The sequence below is a fragment of the Paroedura picta genome, chromosome 1 (genome assembly GCF_049243985.1).
Source record: "Paroedura picta isolate Pp20150507F chromosome 1, Ppicta_v3.0, whole genome shotgun sequence".
In the NCBI taxonomy this organism is placed as follows: domain Eukaryota; kingdom Metazoa; phylum Chordata; class Lepidosauria; order Squamata; family Gekkonidae; genus Paroedura; species Paroedura picta.
The window spans coordinates 48102786-48124946 of record NC_135369.1 but is presented as its reverse complement, the minus strand read 5'-3'; the positions used below and the strand labels follow the sequence as shown (position 1 = coordinate 48124946).

Genomic DNA, 22161 nt, shown 5'->3' with positions numbered 1-22161 from the left:
TACTCGCTCAGCTGCATTGGCTCCGGATTGGAAACCGAATCAGGTTCAAAGTGGTGGTGTTAACCTTTAAAGCCCTAAAGAGTCTGGGACTGGCATACTTATGAGATGTCTCTCCCTGGACCCCAGAGCACTAAGAACTTTGGATCAGCATCTGCTTGGGATCCCTGGCCCAAAGGAGGTGAGATTGGCCTTGATCAGGGACAAGGCCTTTTTGACCCTGGCCCCAGCCTGGTGGAATGCACTCCCAAGAGAGATCAGGGTCCTGTGGGACCTTAATCAGTTCTGCAGGGCCTATAACAGTGGTCCCCAACCTGCGGGCCGCGGCCCGGTGCCGGGCCGCGAAGGCCATGGCGCCGGGCCGCGGTTCCCTCTCCCCGCCCCCCCCCCCCCTGCAGTAAAAAACTTCCCGGGCCGCAAGCTTATGGTTGGGACCAGGCTTATGGTTGGGACCAAAAATAACAATCACCAATTAATGCTGAACTCACCAGAGGGAGAGATGAAAGACCCCATACCAAAAAACCCTCTCTGGGAATTTTAGTTTGGGGCCTTAAGTATAATAATGTTTTGAACTTTTGCTTGATATTTTATAAATTTGTTACCTGCCCTGAGCAACACTGGAAAGGTGGCCTAAAAATTATTATTCTTGTTATTTTCTGAAATTTGGAAACCCAAAGCATCTGGTGGACAGTTACAGACCCAGTTCTCTTCTGAGCTCCTGTTAAAGACTCCTTGAGAGGCTAATCCTGGATAGAATAAATGACAAAATTAATGAGCATGCCCCTATAGAGCAAGAAGAATTACTCTCCATCATAGCTGTGAAGAGCAGGTTCTCAGTTTAACAACTTATATTGAAGCAGGGTATCAGAAATGTCTTAAGCCATCAACAGGTTTTTTTTTAATCTGACTGCCACTTATGACACAGTCTGGAGGGATGGTCTTATGAGGATGTCCAACTCAGTCCAGCACACCAGTCACCACTGCACACTGCGCTGGCCAGCCAAGTAAACACCAAAACTGATGCTCCCAGGTGCATCAGAGTAGATCTGCAGGAAAGAACCCAACTCCAAGACCACCACCCCACTGAATTTAGACCATAATGCCTGAAAAATGTCCAAATGTCATACCCCTGGTGACCCTTAAATGATGATGAGAAGCATGGACCCTGGCCTTGGGCAAAGCTAAGGAAGCACAAAACGTCCACCCAGGGGCAATTATGTGTACAAGCACAGTTGAGGTGGCCCAATAAAGCCTGAATCTCCTTCAGTGTATATTTGCTACATAACAGCACAAATGTTTAGAATGAATTACAGGACAATCGATTGATCAACCAGCAGATCAGTCCAACAAAATACCCATGAGGTCAGGATTTAAATAGGGATAGAAGATGCTGAAGTCTATGCAGCCCGGCTCCCCACCCTGGCTAGATGAGACACCTAGGCCCATTCCACGCACATTAGATAATGCACTTTCAATATGCTTTTGTAGCTGGATTTTCTTGTGCAGAACAAGATAATCTACTTCTAAAGTGCATTGAAAGTACATTATGCAATGTGTGCAGAATAGGCCCTAGACAACCAGACAACCAGTAAAAGGCCAGCTATAATAAGTGCAACGAGCTCCACCCATGAGCCATGCCCTTTCCTGTCCTGCAGCTGCAAAATAACCCAGTGGTAAGTCTACAGTTGTGATTTAACAGCAGATGAAAATATACAATTATATATGATAGAAATAAGACACGAAGGGTATATAAACCTCCATCCCACAGTGGACAATACTCTCCCCTACGTTATTTAATATCTTCATATGCCTTCTGGCCCAACTAGTCCGGATCTTCATGCTGGGCTGACATCAGTACACTAATGACACCCTCCTCTATCTCTTGATGGACAGCTGCCCCACCGCCTCCCAGAAAGATTTGCCAGTTGTTTGGAAGTGGTGACGGTTTGGTTCAAGAGAAGCTGGCTGAAAATCAACTCATCAAAGACAGATATCCTGTGGTTTCATATGAAGAGGATAGAGTTGGAAGCATGCCAGCCATGCTTCCTGGATGGAGTGCAATTAGAGACCTCACACTCAGGAATTTGGGAGTGACTCTAGAATCCTCTTTGTCTATGGAAGCCAGACTAGATTTCTGTAATTCGCTCTACACGGGCCTTCCCTTGTCCTTGGCTCGGAAAATCCAGCTCAGGCTTTCTCAACCAGGGTTTCATGAAACCCTGATGCTTGAAGGCCCTGAAAGGCTATCCCAAATGGGTGGGAGTTAATAAGTTTTAAATATATTTTTAAATTTGTTAAACATTTATCAGGTGATATGATCATATAAGTTAATGTTAACCTGAATACACACACCCCGCACCCCAAAATGGCCAAATGGTCCTGGAGGAGGTATACACCCAAACCACGTCTGGGGTTTCTCAAAGCCTAAAGAATTTTTCAGAGGTTTCTCAATAGTAAAAAAAGTTGGGAAAGGAATAAAAATCAGGAAAGAAGGAAGGAAGGAAGGAAGGGAGAGGAGAAAGAAAGAAAGAAAGAAAGAAAGAAAGAAAGAAAGAAAGAAAGAAAGAAAGAAAGAAAGAAAGAAAGAAAGAAAGAAAGAAAGAAAGAAAGAAAGAAAGAAAGAAAGAAAGACGGAGGGAGGGAGGGAGGGAGGGAGGGAGGGAGGGAGGGAAGAAGAGAAGGAAGAGAAGGAAGGGAGGAAGAAAAAGAAAGAAGGAATAAAGAAAAGCAAGAGGATGGAATAAAAATCAGGAAGGAAGGAAGGAAGGAAGGAAGGAAGGAAGGAAGGAAGCCCTCATGCTTCCCGGCCCATCAGGAATGGAGGCCACCACCACCACTACTCAGAGCATTTACATGTGGCCTGGTCATCAAGGGGCAAATGTCCAGAGAGCCCCAGGCCAGGGTGGAAGGGCCAAAGTCCACTGATTGGGCCAAAGTCCTGAGTGGGCGTTGTCTGTCCAAGGCTGATAACCATCTTCAAGTATTTAAAAAGCTGCTATGTAGAGGATGGAGCAGAATTGTTCTCTCTTGCCCCAGAGGGATGGACCAGAACTAATGGGATGAAATTAATGCAAAAGAAATTCCATCTAAATATCCAGAAGACGTTCCTGACAGTTAGAGCGGTTTCTCATTGGAACAGACTTCCACAGGAGGTGGTGGGTTCTCCATCTTTGGAGATTTTTAAGCAGAGGCTGGATAGCCATCTGATGGAGAGGCTGATTCTGTGAAGGTTCAAGGAGGTGGCAAGTTAGAGTGGATGAGCAATAGGGTTGAGAGTGTCCTGCATAGTGCAGGGGGTTGGTTTAGGTGACCTAGGAAGTCCCTTCCAACTCTATTATTCTATGATTCTATGACTACTGGTAGGTTAAAGTAGAAATCAGGGTTACAGATGAACAATAAGAAGGCAAAAGTAATTACTGCTGGGTAATTGAACATCTTTAAGATGAACATCTTTAAGCTTTTCTATTATCTGGCTCCATCACCAACCAAAAGAAGATTATAACCACAAAATCAGGAGATGCTAGAGAAGATTTTTAAGGTTGTCACTGGTGACCAAGATCAAATTCATTTATTCCCCATTCCCCATTACTATTTATGGGTGTGAAAGTTGGGCAATAAAGAAATCTGATGGGAAGATACCTGATTAATTGAAAAAGACATAAGTTGGTTCTAGATCAAATTAAACCTGAGGCTTTTATCCTTTAGTCACATTGACCAGTTATGCATGGGGGAAGAAGGCCAGGCCAGTGCCTGCATGACAGCGAAGCAAATCCCCACTTATACATGATATCGCTGCTGGCCTGACCCCCTCCCAGACCTGGCCCACTATAGGACCTCCAATGACCTGCATTAAGGAAATGCTGTACCAATTATCCAAGCAAATAGCTAGTCAATTTCCTCACAGCTAGTTTCATGTCCAGTTTGAGAAGCAAGTGGTGTGTGTGGGGGGGGGGGGTAACTTTTAAAAACTATCTTCCTATTCTAGGAAATTAGTTGCAGGAAAACAATCAAATACTGGCCTCCCACTGGCTGATTATCCCATGCAAAAGTCCTTCCATTTTCTGCATTAGTATTTCAAGGAAACCCTGTGATTGGCTCCTAATTTCTTGTATTCTTAGTTGCTACTCCTCATCAATTTCAGCTGGAACCGCTGAGTTCAATATTGACGTACAAAGCATTTTCACTTCTTGTTGATTTCAATAGGGAACAGTGGACCATTTCTTAATTCTACCACTAAAACCAATAGGATTTTAAAAGGCTTTATTTGAGCTGGATTGTACCTGGCATCTGAGTTGCAATGTGTTCAACCAACCAGGATCTTGATCTACAGGTAAATTACACCTGCATCTGCATATTGAATATAGGTCAGTGCAAAGGAATAGAAGGCAAAGTGCAAACTCCTCCACATGGATTGTTAAGCTTATCCCTGTTTTGAAGGCCATTAAAGAGGATTACCTACCTGTTCAAGCAAGAGAAGATTTTCCTTTTACTAAAATTAACACAGGTATTCTTGCTGCTGACTTAGTGCTTTCATGGGTTCCATATGTGAGGTCTAGGTTTGCAGGAAACTTTTCACAACCATGCCAGCTTCTGAATTAATGTTGAAGTTGTAGTTTATAGTTCTAAATGACAGTGGAAAGCTGCAATATATGATGCAGGCTACTGATTTTGTTGCTTTGTGTATGAAAGAGCCTTTTCGCTATCATCCCGGTGAGTGTATAAACAGGTGCTACTATCAGGGAGCTGTGGGCAAGGGGCACAAAATAATGTTCATGAATGAAAGGTCAGGTGCTTAAATGTGTCTAGTTTAAAATAATGAGGAATTCAGAAGCCTGGAGGTCTCTTTTGCTAATGTCTTTTTGGACTTAACTAACTTTGGGTTGAAGTAGTGAATTGAATATAATGATTTATTTAAAATATCATTAGTAACCCTGAAAAATACCCTTGATGGCATCATTTTACTTATTTAAGTTGCTGTTCTGTTTGTCCCAAGATTGTTGGACCACTTTTTAAAGAGGATTTGATAGTTCTGGCAAGGCAGGAGGCCAAGCAGAGGCTCGCCTATTGATAAACTTTCCTTCCTGGCATGAAGCTCTGTTGCAAGTCCCTGTCTTGGCCACATGTTGCAGCACTGGGTTTCCTGAACTCTCTGTGCCCTTACTGAGGTGCCTTCCAAGGTGTCAAACTTACCTTGCCTTCTTTCAACCAGCTTTCTGGCTTGGATTCCTTTCTCTGCATCTTCTATGGGGAGACCTCTCTAGGGCCTATTATGCAGGGCCGCTGAAACGGTGGCATGGAGAACACGGAGGAGGAAGAAGCTAAGCAAACCGCTTACGCATGGGATGGAACGCAATGGTGGCAAAACCCACAGTATCCGATTATGCAGACGGGTACTCCGGAGCCGCTTCTGGTTGCACCCTGGTCCCAGGAAGCTCCACTTTCTTCCGCATCTCGCTAATGCGGCTTTTTCGGCGGCATACATTGACTCTGCGCCCGGTTGCCACCTGTGGCGTGCATAATTGGTGATTTTAGCCGCCGCCATTCCACCCCGAATGTGGACCATCCACTCCATGCATAATGGGCCTAGCTGTCTCTCTTCACCCGTTTCCCTCTCTGCAATGAGGTAAAGACATGTTTTAAATTCCTTCCCTTAACTCTGCCCTCTGCTCTCCCTCCTTTCTGGCTTCATTCCTTTGCTCTCCCTCCTTTTTCCTTCAGATCTCTAGCACCATCTTCAGAGTTAAGTGGGCAGGCCCATGCCTTCTTGCACTTTCCCAGGCCAGCCTCAGCTGAGCTTCTTGGTCACCAATTGTTAACAGACTACATGAACCATCTACAAAGGACTGTCTTTATACTGATGCGATTCTTTTCTCTGTTAGGGCAAATTGGACATAGGCAGTCTGGGAACTGAATACCACATCAGTCACAACTTTTACAATTGCCACCAACACTGTTCTACTGACTGTGAAGCTTTTTTTTAAAAAAACCTCTTTTGACCAGTTACAGAACCTCACAGATGTGACTGGGACACCAGTAGCCTTGCTTGCACACAGGGATGGAAACAATTTTCTCAGCAAAATAGAGCATGTTTTGAAGATTGTTGCCTCAGCAATTGTGGAGCACTAGATCTTTTTTACAAATTTAAATATTCAAATAAAGCTCTTGAGAGACGTTTTATCTAGGGTAGACAAACTTTAGAAATCATTTGATTATATTAGGCATATTTTTTTTAATTCACTTTCCAAAGGACTGCCAACCTGGGCTACAAATCCAAAATGACTGTACCATTTCATTCTGCAGATTAAAAAAAAACGATTGTTGAATGCTTCCATTAAAAAATACCATCAAGTAAAAAAAACCCTTTAGATTTCTTTCATTTAGGGAAAATATTTCTAAGGCAAGGAAGAACAGTATAGTAAATGATATCCTATATATTAAAAGCTTACCGTCCTTCTGACAACGTATTCAATGATCCAAACCTTCTGAGAGCCAGTTTGGTGTAGTGGTTAGGAGCGTGGACTTCTAATCTGGCATGCTGGGTTCGATTCTGCACTCCCCCACATGCAACCAGCTGGGTGACCTTGGGCTCGTCATGGCACTGATAAAACTGTTCTGACCGAGCAGTGATATCAGGGCTCTCTCAGCCTCACCTACCTCACAGGGTGTCTGTTGTGGGGAGAGGAATGGGAAGGCGACTGTAAGCCGCTTTGAGCCTCCTTCGGGTAGGGAAAAGCGGCATATAAGAACCAACTCTTCTTCTTCTTCTTCTTCTTCTGATTGGCCCTCAGTGGTGGACAACTGGGGAATAGAGAGAGGGCAGCTGCCCACAGAGAGCCAATCATGTTATTTCCCATCCTGACCCTCCTCCACCATTGTGCTACTTCCTGACAGCTGGAAGAAAGAAGAGCCAGCAGATGGCGAGCTGGGGAGGTGGGGGAGGAGGCAGGCCACACTCTGCTGCAGTAGCAGCCCTGGTTGCCTAACTCACCTGGCTGTCCCACCATGCTCCAAGCCCTCCTGCCTGCCATGGAGTGTGGGACCCTGGCCAGCCGTGCTCTGCCAGCTCCCTCGCTGGACTGCCCTTCTCTGCAGGGGCCCTCTCGCCCTTTGCCCTCCAACCTCCCACCTTTGGTAATGTCTTTCCTATGGGCAGCAGGAGCAGAGCAGGGTGGGGGCTGGGGGACAAAGGGGTCCTGCAGAGAAGGGCAGCCCAGCCAGCTAACGGGGTCATCCGTATCAATGCTGAGGTGGGAGGTCAGCGGCCGGAGGGCTCCTGCAGAGCAGGGCAGCCCAGCCAGTGAACTGGGCTACCTATATCAAGGCATAGGCTGGGGGCTGGGGGGCTCCATCAGAGCAGTGCAGCACAACTGCAACCCATGTCACCCTGCTTTGCAGCAGCCCTTCCAACCTCTGGCTACCCGCCCTTCTTTAGCCTATTTTCAAAACAGGCTTTGCTACTAGTAAAATAATTCAGTCAGTGAAACTATCCAATAACTGTCCTGTACAGCAGTTCAAACAATAATTGCGGTTCTTCTAAGTGACGTATTTAATAGAGAAAAAGTCATCTGAATTAAACAGACCCAAATCCTGGATCTGATTGACTATTTGCAGAGGAAAGTGCCACAACCTAATGTTATTGCAAAATGCAGCTCAGCCGTTGCCAAGACATTTGCTGAAGTACTTGCAATAAATTATCACTACTATAATATAAATGAATACAGTAAAAAAAAACCCTTTCTGCCAGATATGTTACTTTTGTTTTTACCTGAAGGACGTCTATTTTTAAAATTGAACAATGGCAGCTACTCTGCCTTGCATTTTGAAGTGGCGTAATCCACCTAAATCATGCCTCCTCAAGATTCTAACACCATATTCTGTTGTACATGTGAACCGAGCCTTGGTAAATTTATGAAGTCATTTTACCATAGGAAGCCAATTTAAGATTTTATTCATAAACCATCCATGAACATTTACCAGGCTATGACTCGATGTGGACATAAAACTCTTGTGGTACCACATGTTATCCTTCGGTACTTTGAACCCTTTGGGGGTGTAGGATCAAAGCCAAGATCCAGAAGAAAAACTTGCCTTTTCACTGATGGAGAACAAGGGAAGGAAGAATTACAGCAGTTACATTTGAAAGGCGGCTTAGAGTGGTACATAGGTATCTTTCAGGTTAATAAATTTTCTTTTTAGATATCATTCATATCAATGAATCATGCCCCTCCTTCTCCCCAAAAACCCTCCAGAAAGTGGAAAGAATCATTGGGTGGAGAATATTACTGTAGTGTTTGCAAAGACTTAGCAAAAATATAGTAATCATCATCTTTGAACAGGAGTATCAGAACAAAATGTTCATGTGAGTAGCAGACTTGGTAAACTAATAGGACTTGTTTCCTGTTTTGGAATTTCTACTAAGCTTTGCAGTTGTTTGACTCTGATCTAACATACTGTGATAGTGTGTATGGATTATCCCTTTCTGTTGGCTGCAGGCCATAGAGGATATAATTTAAATCCTAACGATACCATGGCTAATGAAGATTGCCCTTTAGCTGACAACTGCTTAAAGTTAGCAACATCCTTTGGATGTACACAAATTCAACAATCGGCTAATAATGAATTTGTACAGTAAGGTAACTATGCTAGGAAGAACCGTGGCTTATATTTTGGAAGTTCAGGCTATTGCTACTACTTTGTTTAATGTCAACAATGAATAAAAGCACAGTTAAGTTCAAAACACAAGAGTGACATGGCCTGTGAGGTAGACCATTATTGTTAATATTACCATATTGTTCACGAGGTGAATTAAAATAGCATCTTACTTAATGTAATCTAGTGAATAAGACCATGACTGAGTTGGGTTTTTGAACCAGGCATCTGGGTCATGCAGCTCACATTCATAGCCATGAGACTGTGAAAACCTAGCTTACAATACTATCCTAAGCAGGTCTACTCAGACTCCTAATCCTGTATGCTCAGTAGTGCCTGCGGAATAATTTTAGGATTGCACTGTTAAACTCTTAATTACTTTCACATTTTCAGAATGTCAGAACATGACTGATATACTGAAAACTTTTCTCTCAACATTTCATGATCTGGCACCAAAAAAGTATCTTTCTTAAATTTCAGCTGGATCCTTTCCCCATGGAGATATAGGTGTATACTTCATACCAACAGTGAGATAGGTAAATTCAAAACAGGAGGTTATTTTATTTATTTGTTTGTTACATTTGTATACCGCCCTCCCCTGAGGCTCAGGACTGTTCACATGGAATGTAAAGGAACTATACATTGAACTCAGTTTTTTGTATCAAATAGAAATAACAGCAATGGTAACAATAATAATAACAAGAAGAAGAAGAAGAAGAAGAAGAAGAAGATAATAACGATTTAACAAATAACAATCAAACAGGTCCATGGTTGTTACTCAGCAAACTTCATACTGAATGGAAATGTGTGGTGTGGAATCTAGCCGCTGTATCACAATGGCTCAAGCAAATTTGATGTACAGATGTGTCATATATATATATATATATATATATATATATATATATATATATATATATATATATATATATATATATATATATATATATATATATATATATATATACACACACACACACACTAACTGTCTCACAATTTTTAAAAACAATACAAAAAGTTCACTTTGGTTAGATCTAAAAAGTTCTTTAAATGTATTTTTAATCTGTTCTTAAAAACTGACCCTTGCTGTATTTTATTGTAGGTATCTGGCCTTCTGAAGAGGTGCTAGCTTACTACTGCCTCAGGCACCATGAAATGTTCAGGTACAAAGACAACCCATAAAAGACCCTTTCCAATCCATTAGTTTTATTATATCTGCATAGTAAAGATTGCTATGATTTAAGTCGTCAGACTCAGGTTTTGAAAGTTCAAGGTGAAAGCATGTTGCTCTTAACAAAGAATTTGGAGCTGCCTTTGGGTACTAATATTGCACAGCAAGCTTTCTGCTATATGTCAAAGACTTTTGATTTCCACTCAAGGCGTTTTATTTCACTTTGATTTTTGGGAAACAAAAGTGAGACGCCAATCGATCAGCACTGATTGTGAAGGTCAGGAAAAAAAGAAAGCCATTCTTTACATTGACTTCAATTCTGAAAGTCATCAAAGTGCTGTCTTGGAAGGTGTGTCATGCTTTCAAACCAGTTCTTTGGCATCAGGCTTTCCCTGCCTTTTCCTGTGCATTTTGTGCCATTTTATATTTCTGTGTTTTTCATTCTTATAGTCTCCCCCTCTTCTCTCCCCATTTAGCTGTGCGAGTACAATAAGAGACAGCTAAAGCTGAGCTGAAACTGGGTGCAGGGTATTTGTGGACCTAGAAGTGCAGAGGGGGAAGAGCACAGGCAAGACAATGAACAATCTATACACTGGATTTGGGTAAAACATTGGCGTGGCATGGGGACAGATCCTGAATCTTTTAACCCACTTTCCGCCTGATGAGTCATGCACCCCAATCTGTCTGCTGTGTAGCAAAACTGAGAGCCATGCGGGCACTGGCCACTACATGGTTCACCAGCCACTCTGTGGTAAGAGACTCACTGACAGCCCCTGAGGTGGGTATGCCAATGCTCAACCAAACCCCTGATAAAGGTCCCTGTAATTGTGGGATGCAGACAAGCAGGCACCTCCTCCATAGCCAAATAATTCTCCAACCACCACAGAGTTGGGAAGCCCACACCCCACCCTGGCTGTTGTATGCTCCTAAACCTGCAGCCAAGCAAACAGGCAATCCCTGATACCATGCAGTGAAATATCTGACCCCAATTGGGTAAATGAACCCTGTCCACCCTGTAGAGGGCCAGCTGCCAAAACCTAATATATTGGTGGACAGTGGAGCCCATATGGGCTCTACCATGTGCATAATTACTTTGCAAGTCTTCCGCCAACCAAGTCCACCCAGGATGGTGAAATGGCCCCACGTCACTCACACCACTTGAGAAGGGAGGGCCAGATGATGTCAGGAAGCCAGGAGAAGAGTGTCAACTGCTATAGCTCACTCAAACAATACCCCTTGGTGCTGCAGAATGCCCCCAAAATGCCAATGTGAAGGCTGCCCTCTTCTTGAAACTGAGACTATGCTTCCTTCATGTCATTATTGGTTCCAGCAAGGTAACATTCTGAGAAAAATATGTTAGATTCAAGGCATGTTAGCACAAACCTGCAAACCAACCACATGATCCCCTTGACTGACTGTTGATGACCCTCACCACAGTCTGGTTGTTGCACTAGAAGAGAATTTGGGGGATGTTTTCTTGTGGAGTACAATGGACTGATAGACGTAGATATAATGTACCAGCTTTTATCAGATACTGACCCTGATATCACTCACAAGGTATTCCTTTTCACAGTGGCTGCAAAGAAAATTAGGGCAAGCTTTGTGACTACTGATTTTATTGATAACTTAATGTGAACTTTAAAGTCATATGACTATGCAGCTGTTCTGTAAGACATCCCTCTAAATCAGGGGTAGTCAACCTGTGGTCATCCAGATGTGCATAGACTACAATTCCCATGAGCCCCTGCCAGCAATTCCCATGAGTCCCTGCCATAAGCCCCCTACAATTCCCATGAGCCCCTGCCATGATCGAACAAGGCAAACGTTGGCAGGGGCTCATGGGAATTGTAGTCCATGAACATCTGGAGGACCACAAGTTGACTACCTCTGCGCTAAATAATGACTGCTGCCAAAATGGGGGGATATTCCAAAAAGATGAGGACCATATGTCAGTCCTGCCACAATGTTAAGGCCACTGTTTGGCATATCAGTGCCCAGCAAAATAAATGTCAATGGCCCCAAAGAGCATGAATGTCCTTGAGGGTGGACTTCTGGCTACCCATAAGGCTTTCAGCGCAGAAAGCATATTTGCTGGAAGGCAAGGAATGCCCAACACCTAGTCCAATTGTATTCCCAGATACATCAGACAGGTAGTGGGGCCTTCAGTCAGGCTTCTAATTCTTTTGTGAAAACCTGAAAGGCAGCCAAGAGATCAGCCTAAGCCGAATCGGCAGCTGGTCCAACCAATAGAAAATCATCCAACTAATGGGTGATGTGAGGGCATTGCATACAGTCCTTAACCATCCATTCAAGAAATATGCTCAATGCTTCAAAGGTGGCACAAGCCACCAAGCAGCCCATGGCCATGGCCTTGTCAACATACCGGTGACAAAAAGGTTGGGGACCACTGATCTATAGGTGGAACATCAAAGGGGCCTGCCACCCATTCAGCTGTGCACACCTTAACAACCTTTGAAGTCATAATCCCTGGTAGACTTCAGGTTATAGCAATCCATGAAATCCTTGGGGCCTATAAAGGAGATCAGGAACATTCCCCCAAACCTTGGAGCCTATAAAGGAGATCAGGACCCTTCCTCCCTAAGGCATTTTGCTGCAGCCCTGTTGGGATATTATGCCAAAAGAGGCAACAAAGCCTGCAAGTGGACTGAGGTTCTTGTAAGGTGGCTGTCAAAAATCACTGCTTCCCCCCAGTATGACTTGGCATTGGTGTCTACTGCACTGTCATCAGTCCCAAATCCTCCTTAAACAGAGCACTTGCCAATTACAGAGTGGGTGAGCAGATAGAGTCTGTTCTAGAAAGACCAACCCTTGACCACCAGAAATGCATCTGATATGCTGGGGCCAACTGCCATTGCCAGGCACTGCCTACATTCTGGCCATGTGGCCTGTCGGGAGCTGGGCACAATGGTCTGCATTGTTGCTCTCTTCCCTAGCTGTGGAGACCATGAAATGTCATTGGAGGTATGTTCTGGCTGTGTCTTGTGGATATTTTCATAGCCCACTGCGGGTGATTTTTTTTAGAAGAGAAATGTTGCATATACATTTGTGAGAGGAATTCATCTCAATTTCCAAGGCAACTGGCCCAAAAATCCCTGTTTTGTCACACTGCTCTACAGTTGAACCTGCAGAAAGATTGAACTGTCCTCATTGTCAAAGTGGCCATTGTCAAGACACTCTGTGTCTTACTACACTGTGCTATTGGGCAGTAGAATGACTGGCTGATAATGGCAAGAGAGAAGTATTTGTATCACGGACATGTTTCCTCTCTCCACCCCTCTCCATTGAGAGTGCAGACAGAGCAAGACTATTGTTTGCTATCAATGACAATACTGATTCACTATTTAGCACAATGATATCATCACATTATCTCCCATTCTCCTGTCAGCCAAGTTGCACTGACAGAATGGGAAAGGAGCAGAAAAGATGATTTCATCTTCTTCCACCTCCCCACTGCATTCTACACAGGTCCCATGACCCCAGAAACAAACGTCCATGGGAACAGAAAAGACTGTGGGAGGGGCTTGCGTGAAAGAACCATGACCATAAACACCTACTGTTGATGGACCACTGGTTCCAACACATAATATGTGTATCATAAATTGACCTATATAAGGCTGCCTTGTCTGAACTGCTGTTTTTATGTCCTGATTTTTGTCTCTTATTATGAACATGTTCACTACAGATCCTCCCAGATTAGCTGTCTCATTGGTCTTAATAGAGTCATGCTCTTTCAGGGTGGTGACTTCATTGTTAGGGAGAGCCATACCTAAATAAGTGTGGAAGACTCCTATCCGTCTTCCATAAGATCAGTTTGTTCTTCTTAGGTAGGTGTTTTAGACATATTTACTCAAGGAAGTTATTATTTTGAAGAAAAGTTGTATAGTGACTTTTCTTGTTGACATGGAAGAAGAAACTTGGTGGTCATTTTTTTTTATAAGCTGTCTTGAGCCACTGTGGAAAGGCTAAATATAAATATTTAAGTATATACATCGGAGCATTTGATAATAATGCTATATACTTGGGTCCATAAGTGGGTCTTAAAGAGTAAAAAGTATTGTGATATATTGAAGGCCAGACTGAGGAAACTTTACAGAATCTTACAGTGTTGATTCCATCCACTCCCATTTTGCAGTTCTGTATTTCTGATATTTATCCAAGCATAGGTTTCAGAATCCAATAATATTCCATAGGTGCAGTTCCAAAATAAATCGACAAAGTATGTGCCTCGAAAAATCCTTTTCAAAGTGTGTGTAATGAAAACCATTTTTACTATTTTAAAACTATAAGAAGAGCACTAACATACTCTTCCACAGTATAAAACTGATGAAGTAATAAAATAAACTACATCCAAATATACACCTTGTGAACCCGCATATCAAAATATGCTATATGCTGCAAAATAGGTCAACAACTCACCTTTGCAACATAAAAACAAAAAAACAGCAACCTTTTATCAGATGAAAATAAAATAAAAAATAAATTCAGGACACAACAGGCTAGTTTCTTAGCAAAGTTCATACAGTGTTGCTGTATGACAAAACAAATATGAGGGAATCTGATAATTCTTAGTGACACTACCTGTTGTATGAGATTCAAGACCAGACCTGTTTCCATTTAACACTGAAGACATGAGGTGGACTAATTTTTTTTTGGGGGGGGGGCACTATGGAAGGGAAGGATATCACTCCTGATTCATCAGAAGACCACCATTGGTCCCCAGCATAGAGTGACTGGCAGTCTTCAAGCAAAGGTTGTATACACACTTTTCTTGGATGCTTTAGGATGCTTTGGGCTGATCCTGCGTTGAGCAGGGGGTTGGACTAGATGGCCTGTATGGCCCCTTCCAACTCTATGATTCTATGATTCTATAAGAGGCAAAGTGTGCCACCCCCCCATCTCATTTCCATCTCTGTTGTCTTCACTGAAAGACCGAACTCTCAGTAATCAATGAAATTGAGTTTCTCATGTTCCAGCTAGAAATATCTTCCATATGACAATTCTTCAACTTACTATGATTTTGTATTGAATTATTAGCCATTTGTGGTCTCATGGTTTATTTTACTACATTTCAATTGTATTTTGCATTTTTATGGTTTTCTAAACCTCTCTGAACAGAATTATTTTCATGAGAAGTGATATAGAAATACCTTAAATAAATAAACAACACAGAAGTTTTCTCCTTTTCCACGTAAGCTGACTTCTGCCTATCTTCCATCTGTCTCTTATAGATGTCCATCATCTGTATGCAAATGAATAGTCTGCTTTGATGATTAACTAATTCTGATTGTACTTTCCTCATCACAAAAGTGGACCCAGGATCAGCTCACCACAAGACTAATTTCATGATGTTTAATCACCTCTCCTAACAGCCACTTCATTGCAATTTTGTTATCTATTTGTTAAATTTGCACACTGTTATAATTATATTTATTTATTCAGGAAAAAGTATTTTTATAGAGTATTTTTCAATACATTAGCATAATTAAAGAGGCCAAGGGCAGCGGCAAGGGTTATATCCCCCCCTGTGCTTTAGACCAGTGGTCCCCAAACACCGGTCCGGGGACCGGTCCCGGTCCGTGGATCAGTCGGTACCGGTCTGTGGCTCCTCCTCGGGGGCTGCCCTGCCATTCGGCTGCCAGCTTACATTTGGTCCTCTCCAGTGGCCACCATGGCTGGGGCTCCCTCCTTGGCGTGGCACTGCGCAGCTGCAGCTGGCAGCGGCCCCCAGCAGGTGGTGGGAAGTCAGGGGCGCTGGCAGAAAAGCAAGTAGAGCAGGGGCTCAGGCGACGGTGATGTCCCTCGGCGAAAGACTACCCCCCCCCCGTGCCTCACTAAAATTTTCAAGCATTGATAAAAAGGTTGGGGACCACTGCTTTAGATCACCTAAGCTGACTTCTGCCTATCTTCCATATGTCTATTATAGATGTTCATTAACTGTATGCAAATGAAAACTGAGCTAACTCACATATAAGCCAGGTTTTCCAGCATTGTTTTTAGCACTTAAAAGACCTCCTCGGCTTATACGCGGGTAATTGATTAACAGCCTGCCCCCAGCCAGCCAATTGCAGCATTGCACCTGCAACCTGAGCTCTTTGCAAGTGAGCTAGTGGCCTCCAGTTAACCTTTGCCTTCTGCAAAGATCTTAAAAACTAAGCTCTTTGCAAGTGAACTAATTGCTAACCATTGCCTTCTGTAAAGATCTTAAAAACTATGCTCTTTGCAAATGAGCGAACTGCTTCCAGCTAACCACTGCCTTCTGCAAATATATTGAAAGCTTACTCTGGCAGCTTATATAACATCAATGGTTTGACTGAGGGATTCTGATATTTTTTCCCCTTCTTTTCCTAATCACTTCTTCCAAACTATTCTTTTGGTTTCTGGGGGTGGGGTGGGTTAGTGAAAAGTGGGGTACAAAACCCATTCATCCTCTTGACTTTTCTGTATTTGTTGGGAGAGAGGCTGGATCGGAAAGCCTGTGATGACTGAGCATGGATTAAGCACTTAGGCCACCCTGTAAATTTACCAGTAGTCTGCTGCATTTCCCACCCTCGGCTTATATGCGAGTTAATAAGTTTGCCTAGATTTTGTGGTAAAATGAAGCGCCTCAGCTTATATGCGGATCAGCTTTTATGTGAGTATATACGGTAGTTATTTTGGCTGAAACACTTTTTTTTTTCCTTGCCAAAGTTTCTCTTTTTCTGCACACCTGTGCTCTTGCTGCAGCTGGGGGACTTGACAACATCTATGATTGTCTTTGTTTTCTTTAGATGGGGAACACAATACAGAATGTTGTGTTTGCAGCCAAAAACATACCAAGCAAGTTTTGCAGAAATTGTTCCTCTAAATTCTGTGCTTAACTGGGGGAACAGGCCTTAACGGCCTACCCAACATGACTACAGTGGGTGAGCTTATGGAAAGCTCCTTGAAAGCATTGGTTCTGAAAGTATCTGTTACTGATTGTGAAGTGGTCATGACTTTCCTGTCCCATCTGCTTCTAAATATTACTGCTTGCTTATACCATTCAGAGAGTGCCAGCTTGGTAGAGTGTTTAGAGTATCTGACTAGGAGACTCAGGGTTGAATCCCCACTCTGCCATGAAAGTTGGCTGATACAGAAAGCCAAACCTCCCTCACAAGAATGTTGTAAGCCATTTTGGGTCCCCACTGGTGAGAAATTTGGCATATAAATGAAAAGAAAAACATGTTTCCAAAGCCCCCCTCCCTTTAAAAATCATGATCAATACTGAATTTTAAGCTCTGTCAGACTCCCAGAGAAAGCTAGGTGGACCCAGGTGGTCAGACTCAGTACAACATAGTTTCATATTGCCATCATTGGTCAGCAAGACTCTTGGGAATGTGCAGAGTCATCAACCTGAGGCTGGAGCACTCTGTCGCTTTTGCTTAGTGATAAAGATCCTAAGATCACTCTGGCAATAGCAAAATTTGTTTAAATCCTTTTAGCCCTTGTGTCCAAAAAATGAAGAATAAGGAACTTTTGCTACTCAAGATTTGTTAATCAATGGTTGATTCTGTACAGCGGTAGCTGGGCTGGGCAGCTACTGGTGCGTTGCTGCAGCAGTCTGTGTCCACACGGAGGACACATTTCAGTGGGACACTCGATGTCTCACTGCAATGTGTCCTCCTAGGGGGCCACGGGGGGGGGGTCTTTATTCTGCAGGATGGTGGGATTGCGGTGGGATTCCTGCAAATGAAAATATATGCCCCAGTCTGCTCCGCAGCATGGCAAAGTGCCATGAAGCCAACCAGGGCATTGTTTGCCCTTGCTGAGCCACCGTAGGACAGGGAGGAGCCAGCCTGGAAGGCCCAGCTCTTCCCTGTCCACATGGCCCTGCTGCAGGGCAGGCCTTGTTGGCTCGTGTACCCTTAGCCCGGGGCTTCTGGGGCCTGATCCATACCAGGCCCAGAAGGGCAGCGACTTGGTGACAATGTCATATGGAAGTGAGCATGTGTCCCGCTTCCATATGGCCGCCCTCTCTGCCTTTCTGCCCATGTGGAATCAGCCAATAAGTTTCTAAGGGAATAAAAGGAAAGAAGGTCCAGCTCTTCAGAAAAGCAGTATGGCTGATGCTCAGTCACAAACAAGTGACCTGTCTTTGCTGAAAAGCATGAAAAAGAAACTGCAGAAGGAACACTGGCTTGGGATATTGATTGCAGATATTTCCACGAGCAAATTTTGAATATTTCTGTGACTCTCACCTGCCACTGAAAGTTCTTTGCTCTCTCTTTCTCAAAACATTATCACTTTGATAACTTCACATGTAATTGAGAATCTGCGTGTTTACATATATAAACACACCAGACTCTGTATGTTCAAGGACTTCCTGTTTTTTTCAGTGAAGAGAAAAATTGAATAGTTGCATATGAATTTTCCAATTGTATTAATCAAAAATGTCTAACACAGGCGTAGTCAAACTGCAGCTCTCCAGATGTCCATGGACTACAATTCCCATGAGAATTGGAGTCCATGGACATCTGGAGGGCCGCAATTTGACTACCCCTGGTCTAACATAATAATTATTTATTTTTTATTTCTGTATGCCCCAGCTCGGGGAGGCTCACAACAAGTTTTAAAACAATCCAATACAAACATCAGAGGAGAGAGGATAATATTTGCTGGTTCATTGATGTATGTTGAAAGTTCGCCTCATGAAAAACTAAGATTCCTATTGGCTTGAGCAGATTTCATTGTGCTGTGCCCAAGGCCTGCCAGGTTTGGGACTAGTGAGGACTTTCAAATTTTATTCTCATTTTATCAAGTTCTGCAAATTATATATTTATTGAAAAGTCAATAATGGCTCCTCAAAGAGCTGTTTATGCTAATAGTGCATGTTTTAACAAGCACTATTATCTGTAAATATATACTTATTTACATGAAGGTTTTCAGTGATATACTTTAAAGAAAATTACCTTATTGGGAATACATACTGCCTAAATAGTTACTCTTGTACAGAACAAGGACCATTTAAATGAAAAATGCGCACTTCAAGGGTTTTCACTTAACCACTTTTTATTCATTTTTCAAAAAAAACATATAAACATTATTTATAGAATCCTATGAGCAGCAAATTTGCTTTGTAACTCTGTTTTTTTGTGCTTATGGATTTGTTTGGGGTACTTGAAATTCTGCCTGTGATTTAAATTGTAGTTTCTTCCATTCTACATAAATGCCAGGTATGAAGGATGTGATGTGAGGGCTGGAGGGAAGATTTTAGCAGGGGACAGGGGTAAGATCAACAGCAATGTGTATTTTATTAAGCATTAGTTGTGGTTATTTTTATACCTCATAATGTAAAATGAAGCTGTTTCTGAGAAATAATTACACCTATAATTGAGGAGATCCCATCCTATGTATGGACTACTTCTGTCTTATACATCTGAGGGTATGTCCACACAAGGATTCTTGTGTGTATTTTGTGACTAAGTTAATGATCTCCAGTACTGTATATATAAACCAAGTAATGCAAATCTGTCATCATGGGTGGTTCAACGCCCAGGTGATAATTACCTTTTCAGGTGTTATTCAGGTGCTTCATAGAATCATAGAATAATAGAGTTAGAAGGGATCTCCTAGGTCATCTAGTCCAACCCTCTGCACAATGCAGGACACTCACTCATGATCTGTGCTAAAACCTTAAACCAAAAGTGTGCAAAATAAACTGGTGTACATGTGCATCATTTTAATTTGCTTTTTGTGTTTTTGATTTATTTTAATGTGTTAAATAAATGTGGTATTGGTGGGCCTTATGGATGGGCCTGCAATATGGGATAGTTTGCAACAAATTAAGAAAGAGGGAATTTGTGAAGAAGTGGCAGAGGGAGAAAGGGGACTGTTGTGCACCTAGGTCCATTCTTCATGGCAGCAGCCACATCAGGCTGACGCCAGCACATTGCTGTGGAGTTGCATGCTCTGCAGCATTCTGTGTCCCCATGGCAGACATATTTCAGCACCGGATCTGCTCCAGCACTGAAATGCCCAAAGGAAACAGCAGCACATTGGTTCAGCACATTCCACGCAATCCCACCTTCCTGCAAAACAAAATAAATTCCCTGCGATGCCAACTGGGGTATTTTTTGCCCCCTCTGGACACCGTTGAGCTCTTCCCTGTCCACACAGGCCTGCTGCTCAACAGGCCCTGTTGCCCCTGCAGCAGCTAAGGGAATGCAGATTCTCCCATGTTCCCTTAGCCCGGGGCAACTGATGGCCCAATCCACAGCAGACCTGGGAGGGGCCTGCCCAGCAGCTGAATCATGTGGAAGTGGGGATTAGCCCTGCTTCTATATGAGTGTCCTCTTGGCTTTTTCCACCTGTGCAGAATCGGCCCTACAGACACTTAATGTAAGTCAAGCCATGCTGGACCAAACCATCCTGCTTCTTGAAATGACTGACCAGTTGCCCTGGAAAGCCAAAAGAAGTACATAGAGACCAAGGCCTTCCCCTGATGCTTTCTCCAGGCAATTGTATTGACAGATTTTCTTCCTGTGTATATGGAAATTCGGTTTAATCACCATGACAAGTAGGTATTGATGGGTCTTTCCTCCCTGAATGGAAGTGCACATGTAGATATGCAATTTGAATATACATTTTAGTACACATTATCTTTTCATTCCTTTATACACTTTGATGTACCGTACACCCTACCGTACATAGATGTGCAACCTCCTTAAACCCCATGCACAACCTTATTCTAGATTATTCTGGCCTAGTTTGATTCAGATATAGGAGGGTGTTTAAGAAACCCTAGTCAACTAGTTAGCTTCCCTATATTAGATCATTTCATTCCTAGCAATAGGTCTTAGGTTCATGGTTGGTATGGTACACAACTGATACTATTAGAAAATCTCTGTGGTTGTTATGTTCTTTATTACAGCCTATTCTGAGTTATTAAGATTGCCTAATTAAACCAAATATTATACCATCTATATACATAGATAAATATTCATGTAAAAGCCACTAGCTTATGGGGCTTTGAAGGCAAATGAGAAACAGAGGTAGTTTGTCATTGTCTTCGAAGTTCCAATACAAGTACCAATCCTGTTTAGCTTTGAGATTGATAAGATCAGGCTTCACCATGCCACCTTCCTCCCACATAGATATTGAAAGGAGAGCAATTTCATGAGTCCATAAAATATCTTACCCAAAGATTAGCAGGTCACATGTAAGTCCCTTCTAAGGCCCTTCAACTATAGCTAACTCTCCTGTTTGATCAAGATTTATATTCCTGGGTAATTATTTTACAACATCATACATACTTGGGAACTTGGACATTTGTATAATTCTAAGAAGCTTCTGTACCTGAGCCTCAACATACCCTAGTTTGGGGAGCCATGATTGTTGGGATGCTGGAAACCAAGATGCATGAGTACTGTGAGGTCCAAGAAACAAAGGAGTAACAGAATCATGTTCCTGGTCCTCAGATTAATGAAATTATTAAAGTAAAAAAAAACAGTTCTATGATCACTTCAGAATCTGCCCCAACAACAAATATCTTTCGTGGTAGAGTTCAAAATGCTGGTGCTCTTAAAATCTTTAAGCCTTTGAGATCTCCCTTACATATCAAATCATGAGGCAAAATATATCAAAATGACTTCAATACTGACATCGCTCATTTAAACCATATATGATATTTCACCTACATTCCTATTGGCTGTTCCTCATTTATGCACTGTCTGGAAATTTATCAAGAACTAAACCTGGTGATTTCCTATAAGTTATGAAACTTTATATTTCAGGATAACCTTTTCAATTTTGCATAAATATTTTGGGGGTTGTTTTAATCTGGGTATATTGTATTTTTGTATATTTTAATGTTTAATGTTTAACATTACTTTTTTATTGTTTCCCACCAAAAGCCTTAAATACATCAGCAAAGAAATAACATTTTACCATATAAATGCTCGATGGTTTGCTGGTGCCTAGGAATACTGGAATAAATTAAGAACAATGTGCACATCAAATATTCAGCATTTTGTTTGACAACTTTAAACAAACTGCTGAAGTTTTAAAGTTATTTTGCTGCACTTGGCACCAGCCACAATCATGCTTACTTCTGAACAATCCTATTAAGATCAATGGAACTTGCTTAAAAGGGCATTAAGTACCAAAGCAATTGCATGGAGTTTAATTTTTTTTTTAAAATCAACAGGAGCTTTTGTAGGCCGTTTGCAATTAACGTGCTAATTTATGAGCCAGATTCTCCACCTGTGTGTAAGCTTTCTTTAAAATTAAGGTATTTCTCTTATTTTAAACGCTATCGTTTCTGTTACAGTTTTTAAATATTCCGTCTCTTCGTTCATCAGAGGGTGGGA

General features: G+C 42.4%; 1 protein-coding gene and 1 long non-coding RNA gene across 9 annotated transcripts in view; one reads left to right on the top strand and one right to left on the bottom strand.

Moving 5' to 3' along the window:
• Positions 1 to 22161, top strand: part of CAMKMT (calmodulin-lysine N-methyltransferase) — a 347932-nt gene that overhangs the window by 282312 nt on the left and 43459 nt on the right. For all 8 annotated transcript variants that reach the window (XM_077337432.1, XM_077337425.1, XM_077337458.1 and 5 more), the window contains one exon: positions 9746 to 9806. In XM_077337432.1, coding sequence (XP_077193547.1) covers positions 9746 to 9806 — 61 coding nt within the window. The remainder of the gene's footprint in view (positions 1 to 9745; positions 9807 to 22161) is intronic.
• Positions 1 to 22161, bottom strand: part of LOC143837522 (uncharacterized) — a 54133-nt gene that overhangs the window by 29124 nt on the left and 2848 nt on the right. The gene's annotated exons all lie outside the window — the stretch shown is intronic.